The sequence below is a fragment of the Nilaparvata lugens genome, chromosome 6, assembly GCF_014356525.2.
Source record: "Nilaparvata lugens isolate BPH chromosome 6, ASM1435652v1, whole genome shotgun sequence".
Taxonomy (NCBI): Eukaryota; Metazoa; Arthropoda; class Insecta; order Hemiptera; family Delphacidae; genus Nilaparvata; species Nilaparvata lugens.
In genome coordinates, this window is record NC_052509.1 from 25,098,145 (window position 1) to 25,120,369 (window position 22,225).

Below are 22,225 nucleotides of genomic sequence, written 5' to 3' on the forward strand. Positions count from 1 at the left end.
AAAGAAAATACGAATGTTGAAGAAGAAGAAGCTGTGGGAAAACAAGCTGGAAAACAATATGCACTCTGTTGTAGAAGTAATTCCTAATCAGAATCGAGATATTAGTGATTTGTTAGGAATAATTGCATTGTAGTATTAATTTATCAGGAATGGAGTATGTTCTGAAAAAAATCATGATTAGAAAAATAAAGTAAAAATTGTATCATACTTACATGCAATGAATGATGTGATGTGCTGTACTGTCTCTCTGGTTACACACCAACTCTCAGACTAGTTCTTCATACATCTTTCCTCCTCAAAGACTGGAGTGATTATGCAGTACTGCACACTCGAACTCTGTGAAATCAACAAACATAATGAAAATCACAATAATATTGAGAAGAAATTTAGCAAGCCAACATAGTTATGTGATGTTAATTGAAAATTAATGAGGAGATTTGATATTATATTGCTCATACATTCAAAATGTACGTTCAAAGTCTGTAAAATCAAAGAGCTCAATGAAGAAATTCCAATATCTCTACATAGTTATGAGACGCTAATTGAAAATTAATGAGGAGATTTGATATTACATTGCTCTCACATTCGAAATATTGTTATTCGAGGTATTATATCTGGAACTAAGAAATTTTATATTAGTGCATTGTGAGAAAACAGTAATTTTTTAAATTTTAAATTCAATACTTACAAGCAGAATCTAACAGAGGATGAGTTTCAGCAAGCTGTGAGAGATTTGATTTTTTCTTCTCTGAATGCACCTTGCTGTACGTGTCAGAATGCTTTTGTATATCAAGGGTGTGATAAGTGGGAAAATGCACTATCTCTCACTCAACCTAAAACAGAGGGAGAGAAACAAATGAGTATATAAGTAGCACTTATTAGATTTGCCAGCTTCATTTGAGCACTAGTCACATTCACGTTACATATATCCTTGTCATCATGAACTCATCATCATCTACATATCAGGAGTACATTCTTCCAGATACTCCTCCTCAACAAAGCACTTCCTTCCCATCTTACTGGGCAGCGCGAGCTGCACAGCAGAAGAAGAAGAAGCTTCCAACCACCACTACCACTGCTGCTCCCGCTGCTGCACCCGACTGAAGAGCCATGGTATCTTTGTGGAGAGGGATTTAAGCAGTGAGGAAATCATCATACCGGACACTCCGCCATCAACCACATCTAATCCGGAGTGGGCACCGAGACGTGTGCCACTCACCATGATTTCCAACAAGCAACAGGGGAAGAGAAAGCTGCGCTTTCTGGAGAAGGAGGATGAGGAAACCATTTTTGTACCCTCAAAGGTTAGTTATTTCAAATATTATTAACTTGTAATGTGAACAGATAATTTTAAATCTTTATATGTTGTCATTAATTTGTTGAAAGCTTGCTACTATCTGATAAATTTCTTACTTTACTGAGAAAAACTAATTTCCAATAGATCTGTTCACATTACATGCATTCACATTGTGATATTAAATGATTAGAGTTCAATTTATTGTGAGAAATTGATGAATCTGATTAGATTTGAAAGACAATTTCAAACAAGAATTATTTCTTGATAACAAATTGTAATATAGGAAATGAAACTATTCAACTTTAGAGTTCAGTTAAAAATTTAATAAGATTTGAGTTCATGAATATGATGATTACATTGAAATTGATATGTTCATTTGAATTGAGCAACTTCTATGTTGTTTTATGAAATCAAGAAATATAATTATTTGAAGTTATTAGGTTGAATGCATGGTACTATCCAATAAATTTCTCACTTTACTGAGAAAAACTAATTTCCAATAGATGTCTTTGTATTACATGCATTCACAATGTGATATTAAATGATTAGAGTTCAGTTAAGAATTGAATAAGATGTGTATATTTTGAATTCATGAATATTATAATGATTACTTTTTGAAATTGAACTGATCAAGCATACTAGTTGAATTGATTAGACTTCAGTCAAAAATCGAATAAGATGAATATTTTGATTTCATGATCATTATTATGATGCTTACATTGCACTGATCATACATATTATTTAAATTATGCTATGAAATTATTTGTACTAATCATGCATGCATACTATTTTTTGCTATAAAATAATAGAATATAATTGAAGTGATGTGTTAAGAAAGTTACTGATTCAGTTGATAGTTACTTGTTGCAATGTACATTGAAAGAGCTTGCTTATTAATTTGATGTATGCATTTGATGCATCACTATTGGATTCTGCAATATGAAGCAAGAAATATTATTTATTCAAATCATTTCAATATCAGTTATTACTCACTTTGTGTAGAGAATGTCTTGTCAATCTGATGATATCAAGTTGAGATTATGACAATAATCTGTTGATCACAAGTAGTTGATAATCTGAAACAAATTCTAATAAGTTACCAATCATAGATTCATTTTTATTTATCAGAAACAATGTGCATATGAAGGTGAGAAGTCCTTCATCACTCCGCTACTAGAGGAGGTGGCGTGGGAGGATGATGATGATGATGATCATGATGATTTTATTTCACTCATCAATTCATTTCACTCATCAATTTTGTTTCAGTCAGCAAAACCATGGATGCCTCTCCACGAGCTGGCGGAAGATGTTCTGCATAATATTATCTCTGCTCGTGAAGAAACAAATCATCATGGGAGAAGAATCATATTAAAAATAAACATTGCATCTACAAAGAAAATCACTGAGGTATATCTACCTCAGAGATTTTCATCCACAATTACACCAATAAAAGTTGTTAAATTTAATGCCAATTGTAAAAATTTAGCAATAGTGGTGAAGCATGTCACTACCACATGGACTGACATTAAGATTGTTAAAATTTAACAATCTTATTGTCATACCATGTTGCAGTGGGATGCTTTACAAGTAGTAGTAGTATATGATGTAAATATTGTAGTGATTAATAATAAGTTGTAATATTGTTTTTGTAAAAATTGTTTTTAATTCTCACCTGTTTGTTGTGTCAAAGAAGAAGAAGAAGATGTAGAATAGTACACTGTTCACGCAAGAATAGATCCTCTTGTAACTGAGCACTCAATGAATGTAGAAGATGTAGAATAGTACACTGTTCACGCAAGAATAGTGATGCTCTTGTAACTATGCAGTCAATGAGTGTACAGTCACAAGAGAAGCTATTTTATAGTTGCTGCTGCGTGCACGCGCATGCACCACATGTTGGTCTCAGCCTTGTTGTGGCATTCTCTTCCATCTGTTAGCGCTATAAACTCACTATAGATATTGCAATCTATTTTTATCAGTATGCTTACAACACTTGAAGGGAGAAGTTGTGCAATGAAGATAATCAAATGGAGAATAGTATTTGTTCTTCTCTTTATAATATGTTGTGTGAATATGATATTACTTCTCCATATTGCTTTGAAAAAATATGATTCAATGCAAAATGATAGTAAGAGAATATTGGAATCTATACAAAATGTACAAAATAAGATTAAGGATTTGGAAACACTTCAATTGATGCAGGAATCTCTGCTAGTAAGAAATCATACATTATCTTATATCAAATCATGTGTCAATTCATCAGATGCTTCTCTCGATGTTAGTCTAAGACATTGGTATAGATTTATGATTGATGAACATTCAATTCTTTGCAATTTCTACAAAACTTACAACATACTTGACAAGTGTGTTAATAAGACACTTGATGATAGAAAATTGTATTCCCTATTGATTAAAACATACCAACTTTGTAGTGATATATAAAGCACTTAGTGAGACAATTTCTTTGTCTCTCGATTGAGGTTAAGTGTTTGATTAATTAACCTCAGTCGATGTTCTACTATTGAGTTGAAAGGTAATGAAAAATGGTATGTAGAAGAAAGTTATCTTCTAGGATTTTTCTTCGAGAAATCTTGAGTTCAGCTAGCAAAATTGTCAAAGGTATAGCAGGTACTGCGGGAGACATTACATCAACTATTTTAAATAAATTGATAAATGCCTCACTGGAAACCCACTTCCCCAGCTATAAGTATTGTGGCCCAGGAACAAAGGTTAATCATAGGTTAAAGAGAGGTGATTAAGGTATAAATTCATTAGATAGAGCCTGTAAGGTACATGATATAGCATACACTTGAAATAGTGATAATAAGTCGCGAGTGATTGCAGACAGAGCTCTTGCAAACACTGCATGGGAGATATTCGAAAATCCAAAAACATCTCTTAGTGAATAAGCACTTAGTTATCTTGTAACAAACGTGATGAAAGCTAAAGCAGCGTTTGGCAGTGGTTTGAGAAAGAAGAAGAAGAAGAGCACAAGTGGTAGGAAAACTCATAGCATGTCGGTAAGGAAAAAAGCTATTGCTCAGTTGAAACAGCATATTGCAGGTAGAGGTTACTATTTGAAACCGTACCCCCAAATCTCGACTGGTGATCGTATTTTGATTGGCCCCAACCCCTCCTCCTCCTCCTCACCATATGGAGTTTATTCCCAAAGAAAAAAAGTAAAAAAGGAGTTAAAAAACGTAGAAAGACAAAGAAGGTGAAAAAATGGATATCGATGGTGAATTGTCTAATCACAATCTAAAAAAATGGTGTAAATTATTACAAATTCTCCTACGAGGTGTATACATGATAGATACATTACCTAATAAAATTCTAAAAAATGAGAATTGTATTCTTAATTTAGACACTCAATCTGGACATGGTACACACTGGGTTGGTTATAAGAAATGGGGATCAAATGTTCACTATTTTGATCCAATTGGTAATTTACAACACCCTTATGAATTGAATAAATATTGGAAAAAAGAGTGAATATTTTTTACAATATTGAGTACATGCAACCATTACATACAAATATATGTGGACACCTCATGCTCTTGTTTTTTGTGAACCAGTTGTAATCCAGTATTTGTACCATAAACATATAAGATGGTTGTTATTACATTACAATCTAGATCAAGTGACCTCTATGAACATTTGCAAGAAATTCTCGATTTGGATAAAAATAAAGAATGGGAAATTGGATTGATTAATTTCTGTACTTACAATAGCATTGCAAAGGTAAAAATTCTAGCTTCAAATATGGTGATAAATTAATTGATCTTGATATGGGTGTGTATGAAGTTGATGACATTATATTAGCTTTAAAGACTAAATTGAATAGTGACGAAAAGAAACTTAATATAAGAGATAACACGAATACTATGAAGCTCGAAATTCGTTCTGATAAGCCTATTGACTTTACATCATCCACTTCAATAGGAAAAATGCTTGGTTTTGAAAATGTTATATTACAACCGTATAAATGGTATTATTCTCAGCATTTAGTTAGCATAACAAATATTGACTGTATTGTAGTTGAGTGTAATATAGCCTGTGGGAGTTACTCTAATGGCAAACAGAAACATATTATATACAAGTTTTCACCTAGAGTACCTAGTGGGTATTTGATAAATGAAACGCCTAATCCGATAATCTATATGCCTTTAAACACACATAGAATTCAAAGCATTAATGTAAAGGTAACTGATCAAGAAGGGTCGTTTATTGATTTCCGGGGAGATATAATTACAATTAGACTTCACATTCATGAAAAACAAAGACCTTGAAATGGGATTCCTCGTTTCTAACCTCACACTAGCATTTGCTCACAGAAGCTCATTAGAGACTCGAACGTGATAGAGTCAACACCTGAAAAGCTATGTGCTATATCACCGAAAAGCGCAAGAAAATTGGAAAAGTTGGGATTTATAGTAGATTGACATTATGTATGACACAGCAATTAGTGAAATTCTCGATGTTGAATCTCAACTCGAGTTCTATAATGATATTACTAAATTTCAGTTCCATACTCATACAGTATATTCGGGTCAAGAAATTAAACCCTCAGATGAAGCTCGCATCCATGTGGCTTCTATGGATCAGTACAGTCTTCCATGCAAATCATTTATATTTATTGAGGGGGAGGTGAAGTGTACAAAACCAGCTGCGAAGGCCAGGGATGATCTGATAGAAGCTAAGTATATATTATCCAGTAACCTCATTGGAAATCTCTTTGATGAAATTCGATATGAATTGGCTGGACAACCAATTTCTAAATCAAGACTAATTGGATTAACATCAACAATTAAAGCTATACTAGTGAAAAATATGTTTGATAAAAACACATATCACTTGGCTGGGTTTGACAGAGCAGGATATACACTAAAAGATAATAAGTTTACATTCTGTGTACCTCTTAAATTAGTTTTACCATTTTTTTTTGAAGACTTTCAAAGAATAATTTTAAACTTGAAACAAGAACTTGTATTATTAAGATCACCAACAGATCTCAATTGCATTGAGTCTACAGAAGCAGCAAACGTTAATGTAAAAATAACAAAGCTTAAATGGAGAATTCCCTATATTACTTTAGAAGATCATGTGAGGTTGAAATTTTCGAGATTGCTTGATGCTGATACACCGCTGAAGCTGAGCATTCGTCATTGGGAGATTTCAGAATTACCAAATTTACAAAATAGCACTGTTCATTCTTGGGCAGTAAAAACTGCATCCCATCTCGACACACCAAAGTATGTTGTTCTAGCGTTTCAGACAGATTGTAAGAATGAAATTAATAAATCAATCTCGGAATTTGATAGTTGTAGTCTTCAGAATGCAAAGGTCTACATGAACTCTGACTATTTTCCTTATGAAAACCTCCTTGGTAAACAACAATTGATGTACCGTATGTTTTTGGATTTTGCGCCAGCATACTATAACCATAGTATCAATGAGCTTGGAACAGAGATTGATTTTAACACATTTTGTACTAAAACACCCCTGATTGTAATTGACTGTTCACATCAATCTTCTCATTTGAAATCCTCCACAGATATTAGAATAGATATGGAATTTAAGGAAGCTGTGCCCCCAAATACTTCCGCTTATTGCATTTTAATCAGTGATTGTATCATGGAGTACACTCCTCTTACTTCCAGGGTGAAGGATGTTCAGTAATTTCTCAATAGAGCACAAACTATATAAGTATTGCATTTTTCAAATTTTACTCATTTGAGGTTTTAGCTTTGATCAGTTAACATCTACAATGTCTTCTAATTCTGAGAAGAAAACACGCTCTATCACAATACAGTGTGATCTTGACGCCAAGGAAGACTTCTTCTACTATCAATCAAGATGAAGTACATCTAAACCACAGGAGGAGGAGAAGGAGGAGGAGAATGGAGGACAAAGGAGGACAAAGGAGGAGGAGAATGGAGGACAAAGGAGGACGATGGAGGAGGAGGAGGAGGAGAAAACAGACCCCATCATCGAACAGAAGGAAGAAACTCTCTCTTGTAAAAAATTCACAACCGTCGACATGCATTGGTTCAAGGGAAATTCTAATCAAATTATTGTGAAAGAAATCGGAATCATATATCAGGTAAATAGCTTTGTTGTGTTGCATTTCAAGTCACCATTTGCAAAGTCAGAATTGAATGTTAAATTGCGTAAGCAAGCAACATGGGCAGAGAACAATTATCACAAAATACGCTGGGAAGATGGTCATTTTATTTATACAGACAAATTATTGATATCTTATCTTGAAGGATATGATAAAATCTACACAAAAGGTACAGAGAAAGCTAAGTTTCTTAGAAGGTTACACAGAAACGTATGTTGTTTACCAGATGAAATTGAGAAACCAAATTTTAACTACTTCACAAGTTCATGGTGTTATAATGCCTGTGAAATTCATCATCACAATCCAACTGGGCGATGTGCCCTCTTCGCCACTCTCCATTAGAATTCATTGATAATGAAAAATATGATCTTGTCTCCAAATTTCATGTGCGAAAACAATAGAATGCTTAGCATGAAAAAATGTCAATTCTATTCAAATACAGAAAAGAAAAACTTTGCATGATATGGATAACGGACAAGAAATTCAATGTGTCTATTGTAAGCAAGCATTGAGATATCATACCGCTCGTGTATGTTGAATTGGTGGAAAGGGACAGGAGCCATTTAATTTCTCTATATTGGTACCGACATATGTATAGTTTCTTCATTCGCTCATCATGTACCCGTGCAAGTGGATGCAAGCTGATAGTGAATTGGAAATGAGGTTAGAACAGTATATTGATTGGTATGATGCTTGTGGAATTGCAATTAAACATTCAACTCATGAAAATCATCATCTGGTGGAACAACTAAAAGACATTTTCTTGAACACAGTGAATTTGAATGATATACATGATTATCTATGCTATTACAGACCCCATAAACTGTCTGTGAGTAAACTAATAAAAATTGAAGAGGAAGTGATGAACAATTGTAGTGAATTGTGTAAATAAATTTCTAGTGTAAACTCAATTGTTTTCATTTCCATTGTACCTGCAATGTCTAGGTTTAATCGTTCAGTAATGCTTTGTTAGTTGAGCTGTAAAGATCTCACATGTGTTGAAGCTCAATTCTATTTATAGAAGTGTGTAGTATAGTGTGCAGATACAAGCTCATTCAAATAGTTTCTTATCACGTTTTACCTGTACATACACTCAACTGAAAAATATGGTTGATTGTTATAGCTTTTCAAAGTTCAAGAAACTATCTCGTCTCTTGATGTCAATTTTATTCAATGAATTTGATCTAATTGCAAAGAATATTAAATTTTCAACGGGTGATGAGGTGAACAATCTTGCATTAACAAAAACAGAAAATCTCCACTTTCCAATTTTATCTGAAATTTTTGAATTACTTGATATACTAGAAACTGGACATTTGCATTATGGTTGTACAAATAATGATGAATCATTAGCCAATGTTAATAATTCTAATGATCTCTGGAAATGCTTATATGACATTGCCGATAAAAAATGTAAAAGATCATAGATCACTCTCTAGAGAGTTTAAAGATATATGTCTAATTCAAAACTAATGTGTGTGTGTATTTGGATATACTAGTTCATTCTATGCATTAGTTATGATTGAGGAAACATTATAAATATAATGTTTGCTGTGTGTACAACCCACAATTCTACATGTGCTTGACAACGTTGTCAAGTACTTGTTTCAGTTAAATCTGATAGTAAGATATTCATTTCACTTAAATCTGGCTGTAGAATGCCTCTCTCTCTCTCACATATCTCTCTCTGCTATAAATCATCATCAAATAGACTGTGACTAAATGTAATTGGACATGACTGAATGTAATTGGGCATGACTATCTATAAAGGAAATAGAGCATAACATAGAGAGAGAGATTGATTGATTGATTGAGTACTTTATTTATGTAGATTACAATATATACTGGCTTATACACTTATATACAATAGCTTACGGTACAGCAAAATTATAGATGAATTTACATAATATAGACTAAGAAAATAATTATTGAACTGTATATGATATGAAAAAGCAATTTGTAATATAATAACTATAGATAATAATCATATTGTTATGCATCTACATAAATTGGCGGAGCTTTGGACATATCAATGTCCATTCTTCGGAAAGAATATTAAAAATATCCTCCCCACTAACTCTCTACCAAAACGTTAATTTCATTATTTAAACTAAGGATTTAATTATTAATGGAAATATTGTAAAAGTTTTAATCAATATGAATATTAAAGAGAAAAAAAACAGAAAATTGATAAAGTAAAATAATTATATAGGTAGATAAGATCGAATAATTGATTAATAAAATGAAGTAGGCTGAAAGTAGATCAGGGTTATCAACTTTCAGTAATATACAGCAGTATGCAGTGGATAATTGAAATAACATGAGTTTATATAATATATATATATATATACAATTTGTTCTATAACATGGTTTAAAGGTTTATATTGGTGGAATGGGTGAGGGATGGTTGTCATGTGATCATTCTAGGGCCGGACAGTTCCAGTCATTTGTTCCAAATATGTTTTTTCAAAGTCAGGATGAAGCTCGCTTGGCTCTCGATAGACCTGATAGAAACAGGAAGTGTATTCCATGCACGACAGGCACTGACTAAGAAGGTTTTTGTGAAAATAGTAGTTCGATGATTAGGTATCCTTAAAGTACTTTCTCCAGTTCTAGTATGTGAAGCATCTATCCTCCTACCTTCAGAGACAAATTTGAAATCATCTTTAAAATAGTTTGGATTACCGTATTTCAAGATATCTCTAACAAGCTTGACTATTCGAAAAAGCCTCTGATCGGGAAGCTTCAATGTTGAACTAGCAATGTGGGCTGGGGTGATATGATCATGGCGTTGGAGAGAGTAGACGAAACGTAGACAATAATTTTGGCAACGCTGTAGTTTATCATTCAGAGTGACTTGAATATCGTTAAGAACAGAATCACAATACATTAAATGTGGGAAGATGAGAGATTGAACCAATAATAATTTAATGTTTCTAGGTAGGATATCGTGCATTTTCTTTAATGCATGCATGGATGAGAATACCTTTTTACAAGTTTTGTTCACTTGTTCTTACCAGTCAAGAGTATTATTCATAGTTAAGCCTCAATTTTTAACTGAGCTACTGTAAGGAATGTCATTACCATCTACACTAATTTTGTGAATCGATTCAAGGTCAATATTGTTTATAAGACGAGAATATCCAATTATAATGGGTTGTGTTTTGATGGGATTAAGCTTAAGGCCATTTTTCTTTGTTCATTCCACTATCAAATTGATATCCTGATTCATTATTCCAACTGTTTCATTAATTATTGTTATGGGACAGCTTAAATAGATTTGAAGGTCGTCTGCATAAGTATGGAAACTGGAGAATTTGATAATGGAAGAAAGGTCATTAGCATACAAAGTGAAGAGGAGAGGGCCTAAAATTGAACCTTGTGGTACTCCATGCATAACGTTTTTCCAAGTTGACTTTTTGTCACCGACAGATACACATTGTTTCCTACCTAATAGATAGGATTTAAACCAAACTAACGAGTTGTGACTGAAACCAAGAATAGCCAACTTTTTCAGAAGGACTGTATGATCAACAGTATCGAATGCTTTAGAAAAATCAAATAGGGTGAGGATGGTGCATTTTCTTTGGTCCATAGCTAACCTTATATCATCAGTGACACGAAGCAGAGCTGTCTCAGTTGAATGGGATTTTCTAAAGCCTGATTGAAAGTTATGAAGCTTACTATTGTTGTCTAGAAATTTTACAACTTGAGCATGAATGAGTCTTCCTAGCACTTTGAACAATGCAGGTAAAATACTGATTGATCTAAAATCCTCAACTTTATTTGGTGATGGAACTTTATTTAGAGGGCGAACCAGAGCAAACTTCCAGTTTTCAGGGAAAATGCCTTCTTCAAGTGACTTGTTGAAAATGTATGTAATGGTTGGTAAAACAGCAAATAACATCTTCTTGATAAATTTAATAGGAATTTTGTCTACACCCGTAGCATCACTATGGATACGTTGAATTGCTCTGAAAGTGCAATCTTCTGAGATTGGATGGAAATGAAATTGATCAGTGATTGGTAAATCTAAGTTTGTAACCTGCTCTTCAAGATCATCGATATGATTAGCAATGACAACTTCGTCGCGTTGGTTAGAGTGTGAAACAAAATGGTCATTTATATTATTCAATGGTAAGTCAATTTGTGGATTCGATTTCTGTTTGCCAAGCCCGAATTCTTTTATTCCCTGCCAAAGTGATTTAGAGTCTTGTCTATTGTTTGTCATAAACAAATTCAAGTACCTAATCTTTGAGTTCCGTAATTCCTGTTAAACCCTATTTCTAAGGCTCCTATATTCTATCAAACTGTCCAAGTCAAAAATGTCTTCTTAAATTTTCTATGTGCTTTGTCTCTACATCCCATCATCTTAAGTATGTCTTCAGTCATCCACAGTACTCGTCGTTTTCTATTAATCCTCCTTGTCACATAAGGTGCATGTTTGTCATACAAAGTCAAAGTCCAATTCTTGAAAGTCTTGACCATGTCATCAACTGAGGGTAATGCTTCAATTTGATGCCTTGGAGTCTGAGCCACATCAGTCAGGAAGGCGGCTTCATCAAAGTTTTTGAAGTCTCTATAAGTGATAATTTTCTGTTCTGGCTTTGGTATCTTATGGGAAAGTACACAGTAGATCAAATCATGTCTAGATATAGCTGGGACTGAGATTTGGCCTGCTTGAACAACCTCATTGGGATCAATAACAATGAGAAGGTCAATGAGAAAGTCTGATTCATTAGTATGATGAGTTGGATCGAGAGGTAAAATAGTCATGTTTAGGCATTGGAAAATTGTAGTCAGTTGAAAGTAGTCAAAGTTACGATTTGTCATGTTCAAGTTGGTGTTCATATCCCCATAACTAGTATACGGTTATAACAAGGCATAAGAGAAAGCAAGGCATTTTCGAAATCTGTGAAATGACCTATTTTTGGTGGGCGATAACAGATTCCAACGAGTAATTTATCAGTACCAGATAAGGATAATTCAAGTAGCATAAACTCTGGTCTGGAACAATACTCTTGTTTAGATGTGATTAAAATTTTTGTTTTGATACCATCTTTCACATATATTGCTACACCCCCACAAGCTTTATTTAATCTATCATTCCGGAAAAGATTATATCCAGGCAATGCAACAAAATTTGATGAAATACTAGGCTTCAAAAATGATTCGGAAATTCCGATTATATTGAAGTCCTGAAAACAGAAGATTGCTCTGAGTTCATCAATGTGGCAACTGAGGGATTGTACGTTAAGGTGAGCAGCCTTGAAAAGTTTTTTGAAAGAGTGGAGCTTATCTGCTAGAAACATACCTGCGTCATTATTACTATTATTGAAATAATCATACCTACTTGAGGGCGAGCGAGCTGACGTGTCAGTGAGAGGCATCATGGAAGCAGCAGACCAATCGTGAAATGACCTCAGAACGACACATGACGGGGAAAATGGGGATGAAACTGATAAAACTTAACCTAAATGAAAAAGTCTCTTGATTGAGTGCATTCAGTATGCCTTGACAGTTCGGCTCCCTTCACTATTTAAAGCACTAGTTCAAAAAATTCACTAAACACAATAAGATGTAGATGTGTGGAGTTCCGGTGATGAATAATCCTAATGGTGAATAAGATGAAGATTGAGGAAGAACTGGTAGTGGGAGATCTGGTCCAAGTGGAGATAGAGCGAGTAGGTATCCAGTAGTGGAAGAATCGGGTCCAAGTGGAGGTAGAGCGAGAAGGAATCCAGTAGTGGAAGATCAAGTCCAAGTGGAGATAGAGAGAGATGGAATCCAGTAGTGGAAGATCGTGTTTATGGTGGAGATAGAGCGAAATGGGATCTAGTAAAAACTGAAAAAGAGAAGAAAAAGCCAGCAGAAAAATGAAAAATCTTTGAAGAGAGTTATCAATAGAGAAAAGATACATAATACAACTGATAATGAATAATATTCGCATAAAATTGAAGAGGAATAGTATGATTTAATGTGGGAAAGAATCAAATATTATATGGATAAATATATGGATATAATATAATAAATGGATATAAGTAGGAGGTAATCAGATAGAAAGAGAAAAGGTAGAAAGATAAATAGATATAGAGAGAGAAATAAACATTTGAACATGCTGGATAGCTAGTGGAAAAATCACAGGGAAAATAATGATAATAATAGGGAAGAAAAGAAGAGAAAGAAGGAATGTGCACAAATTGAGAAGAACCTATGTAACTGAACTATAGAATAAGAAATAGAACATAGTATTGTGATCTTGAATTAATCAAGGAGAGAAGAAGAAGAAAAGAAAAAGAAAGAGAAGAAGAAGAAGAAGAAGAAGAAGAAGAAGAAGAAGAAGAAGAAGAAGAAGAAGAAGAAGAAGAAGAAGAAGAATAGAAAAGAATAATAATCATCATCGCAAACAACAATATTCAAGTAATCATTATAAATATAAGATCAAGAAGAGAAATGAGAAAGAAAAATAAGAAGTAGAGGAGATGATGGAGAAAGTGCTAGATTATTTTAGATGAGTTTTAAATAGGATTGAACGGTGAAGTGTGAAAAATACTATAAAATATAGAGAGAGGGTGTGAGAGAGAGAGAGCATCATTGTTATCATCTTCTTCTTCTTCCTCTTCTTCTTCTTCTTCCTCCTCTCCTTCTTTGGAGGTTGAAAAATTTTTTCGTATTGAAAGGCTTGTCTGATCCTGCAGAGCTTGGATTGCGTGCTCGCATTCTCATTAATAGCATTGGTAGCAAATACTACATGTTGCTCAGTAGTTTAACTGCACCAAAATCGCCTACTGATGAATCATATGAAACATTATGTGAGCTTTTACTTCAACATTTGTGCCCTGCACCTAATGTTTGTGCTGAGCAGCACAGGTTCCTGACTAGACTTCAAGGACAATCTGAATCAATTTGTGAGTACATAGCAGCATTAAAAACACTCACACTGTCTTGTGAATTTAATTGCTACAATCCAGACTGTAAAAAATCTGTGTCTGATTTATTTCTGCGAGCCCAGTTTGTTCGTGGGTTGTTAGATGATAATATTCGTGAGAAGCTTATGCAAGAAAACTCATTAACATTCAATAAGGCTTGCAATTTGGCATTGTCCTTGGATTGTCCTTCGTGAGAAGCTTATGCAAGAAACCTCATTAACATTCAATAAGGCTTGCAATTTGACATTGTCCTTGGATGCTTCCAAGAGAGGAAACCTGGAAATGTCATCCAAACCTGTCAATTTGCTTGTTACTCACAAAGGACCAAAAAAATCTTTCCAAAGGTCTCAACTTTCCAAGTCTGCCACCAGGGTTGATCTATCTGCATTGGGCCTGCAAGGACTCTGTCTTCGATGTGGGTTTGCAAACCATAAAACACGAGATTGTTGGCAGAATGCATTCACTCTCCATTGCTCATCCTGTGGCTCCCCTGGCCATGTGTCCAAAGTTTGTATAAAAACTCGCACCAAAAAGTCATCAGTGAAACAAATCTATGAAACTTCACAATCCTTCAATGAATATGATGGTAATTTTCCTGATAACACTTCAAATATTATCAATGTGAGATTCTTGTCTGGTCCTGATACTGAAAAATTCATGGTTCCAATCACAATTGGGAATCATGTCTGTAACTTTGAAGCAGATTCCGGCAGCCCTGTCCCTATTATCAATAAGAAGGAAATGCATAAGCTCCAGCTTTCTAAACATTTGTCCCCTACAAATGTGAAATTTCGCACCTACACCAAGGAAATTTTCTCGCCATCAGGGGAGTTGACAATTCCTGTGAATTACAAAAGAAAACGTTCCAAAGAAACCCTTCATGTTGTTGACACAGACTCTCCTGCCATCTTAGGTCGAGCATGGATGCGACGCCTTCAGATCTCCATCAACACAATCAGTCATGTTTCATCAACTACAGACTCATTTCAAAATGAAATTCTCCAGATGTATCCAGATGTCTTCAAAGACAAAATAGGAACTATTCCAAACTACAAATGTTCTCTCATCATGAATGATCAGGTCAAACCAATATTTTTAAAGCCCTGTCCAGTGCCATATGCTCCACAAGACAGAGTTGAAGCTGAGCTGAAGCATTTGGAAAAAGAGGGTGTTTTAACCAAGACAGATTACTCTGATTGGGGCTCACCACTCATTGTTGTTCCAAAAGCGAATGGCAGAATTTGGTTATGTTTTGACTATAAACCTACTGTCAACCCTCAAATCAAAGAAGGTCGGTACCCAATTCCTTGGATTGAGGATATTTACAATAAAATTCGAGGAGGCAAGTTCTTCAGTACATTGGATATTAATAAAGCATTCCATCACCTTGCTATTGATGATGAAAGCCACAAGGTATTGGCTATATCTACACATTTGAGGACATATTATGTGAATAAATTACCTTTTGGGGTAAAGGTCGCTCCCAACAAATTTCAAAAGGTTATGGACACTGCTCTACTTGATTTGGATGGTACTGCTGTTTATTTTGATGATATCATTATTCAAGGCAAAACCAGAGATGAATGCAAGCTCAGAGTCATCAAGTGTCTACAGAGGCTTCAACAATTAGGCCTTCATGTCAACCTTGCCAAGTGCCAATTTTTCAAGTCTCATGTGCAGTACCTTGGACACACTATCTGTGAAGCTGGTCTACAGAAATCTGAAGACAAAGTTCAATCGATTTTAAAAGCAAAACGTCCTACCAACACCGAGGAAGTAAAAAGTTTTTGTGGCCTTTACTATGCTAAATTTATCCCTCATGTGTCAACAATCATGCAGCCTATCAATCATCTTTTATCAAAAGGAACCAAATTCTGCTGGAACAAGCAGTGTGAAGACTCTTTCATACTTGTCAAAAATGAGATAACAAGCAATAGAATTCTTGTGGCTTATGACCCACAAATTCCTGTAACCCTGGCTACCGATGCCAGCCCGGTGGGCATAGCAGGGGTGCTCTCACATATTATTGATGGACAGGAACGACCAATAGCATTCATCTCATGGACTTTGACAACAGCAGAACAACACTACTCTCAACTGGATAAGGAAACTACTGCTGTATATTGGTGTGTCAAGCACTTCTTCCAATATTTATATGGGTGGAAGTTTATATTGATTGTTGATAACAAACCGCTACAGATGATTTTTCACCCAGGAAAAAATCTTCCGACTAGGATGGTTGGTTGTTTAATGCGTTATGCTGCTTTTCTGAGTGGATTCGACTACCATATCGATCATAGACGATCTGAACTTCATTGTAATGCTGATTATCTGTTATGATCACCAATCACTTTGGAGGTTCCATGTGATGATGAAGATGATCCACTTCTGGCACAAACTGTTCAGTCCATTTCATCTACTACTATTACATCTGACATCATCAAGCAAGAGACTGATGCTGATCCTGAACTCTCTGCTCTTAAGGCAAATCTACTTACCGGCACGGTACAGAACCCAGAATTTTGCCTTCAGCATGGAATTCTTTTCCAGAGGGTGAGAGTGGTTATTCCAAAGAAGCTCCAGCCTCGGGTACTACAGGATCTTCATGACACTCACACAGGGGTTGTAGAGATGAAGGCATTGGCCCGCAGACACTGCTATTGGAAAAATATTGACAAAGACATCGAGGCAGCAGTGAAAAGCTGCAGGAGCTGTTGCGAATTCAAAGCAGATCCAAAGGAGGCACCTCTACATGTGTGGGATATACCAGAGTCCAATTGGCAATGTGTCCACATGGACTATGCAGGCCCATACAAAGGTAACTATTACCTCATCCTAGTTGATGCCAAGTCAAAGTGGCCTGAAATTGCAGTGACAGCTACTCCACCAACCACAAATTCAACCATTAGGATGTTAAGGGAAATATTCTCCCACAATGGACTTCCAGAGATCCTGGTAAGTGACAATGCCACACTTTTCACTGCCAATGACTTTCAAGCATTTTGCAAACGAAATGGAATACAACAAAGATTTATTGCCCCAGACCACCCAGCAACAAATGGATTGGCTGAATGCTACGTCCAGACTTTCAAGAAGAAACTTAAGACAATGACATCTGACGAAGGCACTCATCATGAGAAGTTCCATGCAGCTCTGTTCAGACTGCGTGTTACACCATTGGAGTCAGGAAAAACACCAGCAGAACTCTTCATGGGTCGTCCACTACAAACACATCTAGACAAACCCACTATCCCTGACATCAACCTAGCAGTCCAACCACCACCTGAACTAGTCTGTCATTTGCCCTTAGGAGCCAGGGTGCGGGCTTGTAACTACACCACATCAGGCAAGTGGCGGTACAGAACCATTGTAGAATGTCTTGGTAGGCTCCACTACCTTGTAGAACTGGATGAAGGATACACAATCAAGAGACACATCGATCAACTTCAACTATGTGAAATTCCTCTCACCAAGAATGCACTTGACCAGTCTTCTCCAATTGTTACCTTGAAGATACCTGACTTCAGACCAAGACAACAATTGTACAGCAACCAACAAGATGTTCCAGTGTCTGGTCAAGAATATCACCAACCAACTGACATGAACACGGATTTGACACAACATGCCTTGCAACCACCTCAAAATGCAGACATGCAACAGAGAGCACCCATGTCAACAACTGGAGTTGTTGAGCAACAGGTTGATCCCAGTTCCAGAGCCCAGGACCAGCCTAGGCGTTCCAACCAAGAGCGAAGACCAGTCAATAAATTGAATTTGTAATTATTACTATCATGGGGGAGAATTGTTATATATATATTTGAACTACCGCCTACACAGAGTAGCCAATTTAAAATATCGCACAGAAATGAAGAAAACACTGATTCAATTTATTACCAACAACATTTATTATACATGAATATGATATGATTATTACAACATTATATACACACAATTACAAACATTTGCATTATAATCTAAATTATTATCTATTGTACATTTCTACACTACAACATTCAAAAAGATCAGACAGGCATTGGAAACACAAACTCAGACACATTCATGAAGGCTCTGTTCACCTGTCTAGCATTTTTCTATTTTGTAGCGTATTTGATTTAACAATATCATTGAAATAATTGAAATCATTGAAATAATTCTATGAGAGTTCTTATTCTTTCAAAAATACACATCTATTAAAACATTTTTAACTTAACTTATATAGAAAAATTTCAAGAGGACTCAAACAATTCTACCCTAGCCAGCAGCCATCTTATCTTGAGAGAAACACCTAAAGCTTTTTGGGTGATGCCTAGACACATCATCATTATTTGCCAACCTCACTATTAAGGAATACAAGTTTACAAATTATATTTATTATTCTCAATAAAACTTTTAAACCTGTTTTGAATTTATTTACCCTTTATGTTGTTTAGAATTATTTGTTACCTCAGAAATAGAACCTTATTATTACTGTAGGTTATTCAACACTAGTGTATCTGATAAATTCCCAGTAAAATGTTAAGTCCTCATATCGATTACACCAATATTTACTATCAAGTTTTATTGATATTTCGAACATCAAATTGAAGATTCGATTTTTATTGAGAAAAAATGTAATATTACAAATACCCCCCTCTGAACATAAAAAATTTTACTGTTTGAGAAATTAAAAAAAAATTTACATTACATTGTAATAAATGGAATTTGAGAATTTTAAATTTGAGAACAGGAACAATTTTTTCTACAAAACATTACATGTCATCTTAATTGAAAATTATTATAAAAATTCATCAATAGCATAGGTTATACATTTCCAAACAATATTTCAAAGTACAGAGTATTAAAATTATGTTTTGTGTAGTTGAGAAGTTGATATTGTGGTAATTATTCATATTGAATGAAAAAGACTAAGATATTGTCAAAAAACCACTGATTTATTCAGTATAAAAACCACTGTTTATCAGAGATTGACAATGGTGTAATAACCGAAACCGGTCTTTCTAATTTCAATAAATCAGTGGTTTTTTGACAATATCTTAGTCTTTTTCATTCAATATTAAAATTATCTTTCATTTAGCTTTATAATTCAAGGAAATTATCTCAACAGAAAACTTAATATATTTAAAGAATAGTTCTTGAAATTTACATAAGTTTAGTATATAGAAAATTTAAATGCTATTGCACAAAAATTTAGTATGTTGAACAGATTTTTCAAATGAATTAATGAATTGTTATATTTATTTATCAATAGAATTGCAATAATTTTCATTGAATTAAAAAATGTCCATTTCTTTTACTGTTGATGTGGTTGATTTTTATCGATAGGAATTTAAAAAACAGTCCATTAAGGCACTCAGTATCAATTTCAGTTAAGTGTGACTCCAAACAAACTTGATCTTTCGTTTGTGATGACATCAGTGTTGGCTGATCTGGATACATGAGACATCAGTAGTTAGCATGGCCTCATGCTTGTAGTCGACTGAAACATGCCAAGCTCGATACAGGTGACATCTGTTAGCATGGCCTCATGCTTGTAATAGACGAGTACATGCCAAGCTCACTCAAAGTCAATTAAATAGTGCATTATACACACAGCGTACTTTTCAGGCTTGGAATGAAAATGTATTTTTTTTGGAAAAGAGAGACGCTGCATACAGGATTAATTTAGGTGAGGATCAACTTAAGTAGGGTTTGGTTTTTTGATATTTTCAGCTTTCAAGGTTTAGAGTTCAGCATACAGGATTAATTTAGGTGAGGACTTTTTGAATCAGTTTCTTTCATGATACAGTGACTGTTATTTGAGTTTAAAGTTGCAAACCTGGACATGGATGGTAATTACCTCCAGGTAATATAGTAGTGCAGAAGTTTGAGTTGCGTAGTCGGCAATCCACTAATGAGTCACACCAGTTCGAAAATCACCCAAATATTCTTAATGGCACTCACTCTTCATGGCATTCACTTGATTTGTAGATCCCAAGATTTATGCGATAATTATTTTGAAGCTAACTTTCATGCTGTACCTGCTATTTTAGTATGCTTATAAACTAAATAGAAAAGTTTGATTAGGCTACCAAACAATCTAATGCACTTCAAAGTTATTTACAAGTATGTAATCAGTATAAAAAATGAAATTTATTGTGAACATCTTATTATACAGTTAGCAATACATAAATTTTGAAATTTCTTCCATTTTATAGAGACATCAATTACAAAACTTTAATAAAATATTTAACAATTTCAATACACTTAGTTTAAATCCATAAAATCCTTCAAATAACCTTTTTATTTATCCATTAATGTTACAACAAATGATCTATCATCACAAGAACAAATACCTTAACACATATACAACAATATATATATTCAGACAATTGGTCTTCCACTAAAAAAAAAATCATTTCATAATACAATATATCTGCATTCCATTATCATTTAGTATAACATTTAAAATATAGTATTTCACATTTATGATTTATCATTCAGTATAACATTTCAAATTTGATTTATGTTTCATTTAGGATTTCAAAGCTATTTATGTAGACAGATTTATAAAATTTTCATTAAAAACAGATAATTTAATATTATCAACCATCGTTTTTTGGATACTACAGTTTATTTCGACTTTTCAATGTTCTAAACACAAGCTACATTTCATGACAAAACTCCACTACTAATCATTAATCAAGAAATCATTCAAACATCAATAATATTTTGCTTCAATGGCAATCAATATTCATAAGTAATCATTTGCATCTATGGCAATCAACATAATTAAACATTATTTTGCATCTATGGCAATCTACATAAGTATTCAACACAAAAAATATTATCTCATTACTGCCTCTCTAAGTCATAACCTTTTGGTCATTCCTTCTTTAGGCAATAATGGTTTTCCATCTCAAATACAATCATATACCAGCAAAACTCTAATCATCAAACCCCACTAAAAATTCTACATACACTCCAGCTCCATTTCAAACGATAATCAATCATATCAAAGTTTATAAAAAAAACAGTTTTTTTTTTAATTTAATCAATTACAAAAACTTTAGAGGAAATTCAAACTTTAACTCATTTCAATTAATAATATGACAAAACTTTTACATTCAATGAAATCATTATTATTATTATTCAAATTAATTTTATTTATCTTGAACATTTCATATTTATGGCAACACAATTCATTAATACTTTCAATTTTGAAGTTCTATCGTTATAGCAACAGAATTTATACATCAGATTAAATTTCAACATTTTCTAAATTGAACCATTTATTTTTCAAATAATTTCTGAATTTGAAGATTGTATAATAACTACAAACCATTTCAAGATTATAATACAAAGAAGATCAAGTTGGATAATGGGTAAATAAGTTCCCTAAAAAAATACAAATAAGATAAAAAGGAATAATGTGTGAATAAATTCCCTAAGTAATACAAAGAAGAGAAAGATTAATTATGGGGAATAAGTTTCCTAAAACAACATATACACACAAAATTGATACACTTCACATAAGTGATACATGATGAAAAAATATGTCACAAGCACACAATTATTTACACTACAATAGATAGATTCTAGAAAAATTAAGTTTTATCAACAATTTCAAGATCAGGAAAATAAGCTACAATTTCAACTTTTAACATCATTTCAGAAGAATACTCAAAATTCACAAATTTTAATTTACTATGGACAAGATTGGTTAAGATATGCATCATAGAAGAAATTTACTGAATACTACACAAAGACAGGAAAGAATCGAAATTTGAAAAGATTTAGGGCCAAGAAAATAGGCTACAGGAAAGGAAAAAGACACTGAACAGCGTGGGGTAACTTTGAGGGGTTAACAAAATATGGAGGACTGAGGAAAAATACATA

General features: G+C 33.9%; 1 protein-coding gene across 1 annotated transcript; it reads left to right on the forward strand.

The window, feature by feature from the left end:
• Positions 1-1,220: 1,220 nt before the first annotated feature.
• On the forward strand, positions 1,221-18,130 carry LOC120352004 (uncharacterized protein K02A2.6-like). The gene is made up of 2 exons (XM_039431402.1): positions 1,221-1,304; positions 16,709-18,130. Exons 1-2 carry the CDS (start codon positions 1,221-1,223, stop codon positions 18,128-18,130), a joined length of 1,506 nt encoding a protein of 501 aa, XP_039287336.1.
• Positions 18,131-22,225: the final 4,095 nt, after the last annotated feature.

Bases quoted from the DNA above. Each gene is read 5' to 3' on its own strand.
- LOC120352004 (XM_039431402.1), top strand. From the start codon at position 1,221: ATGATTTCCAACAAGCAACAGGGGAAGAGAAAGCTGCGCTTTCTGGAG. The intron at 1,305-16,708 runs GTTAGTTATTTC...ATCACTTTGGAG, and splicing joins CCATTTTTGTACCCTCAAAG to GTTCCATGTGATGATGAAGA.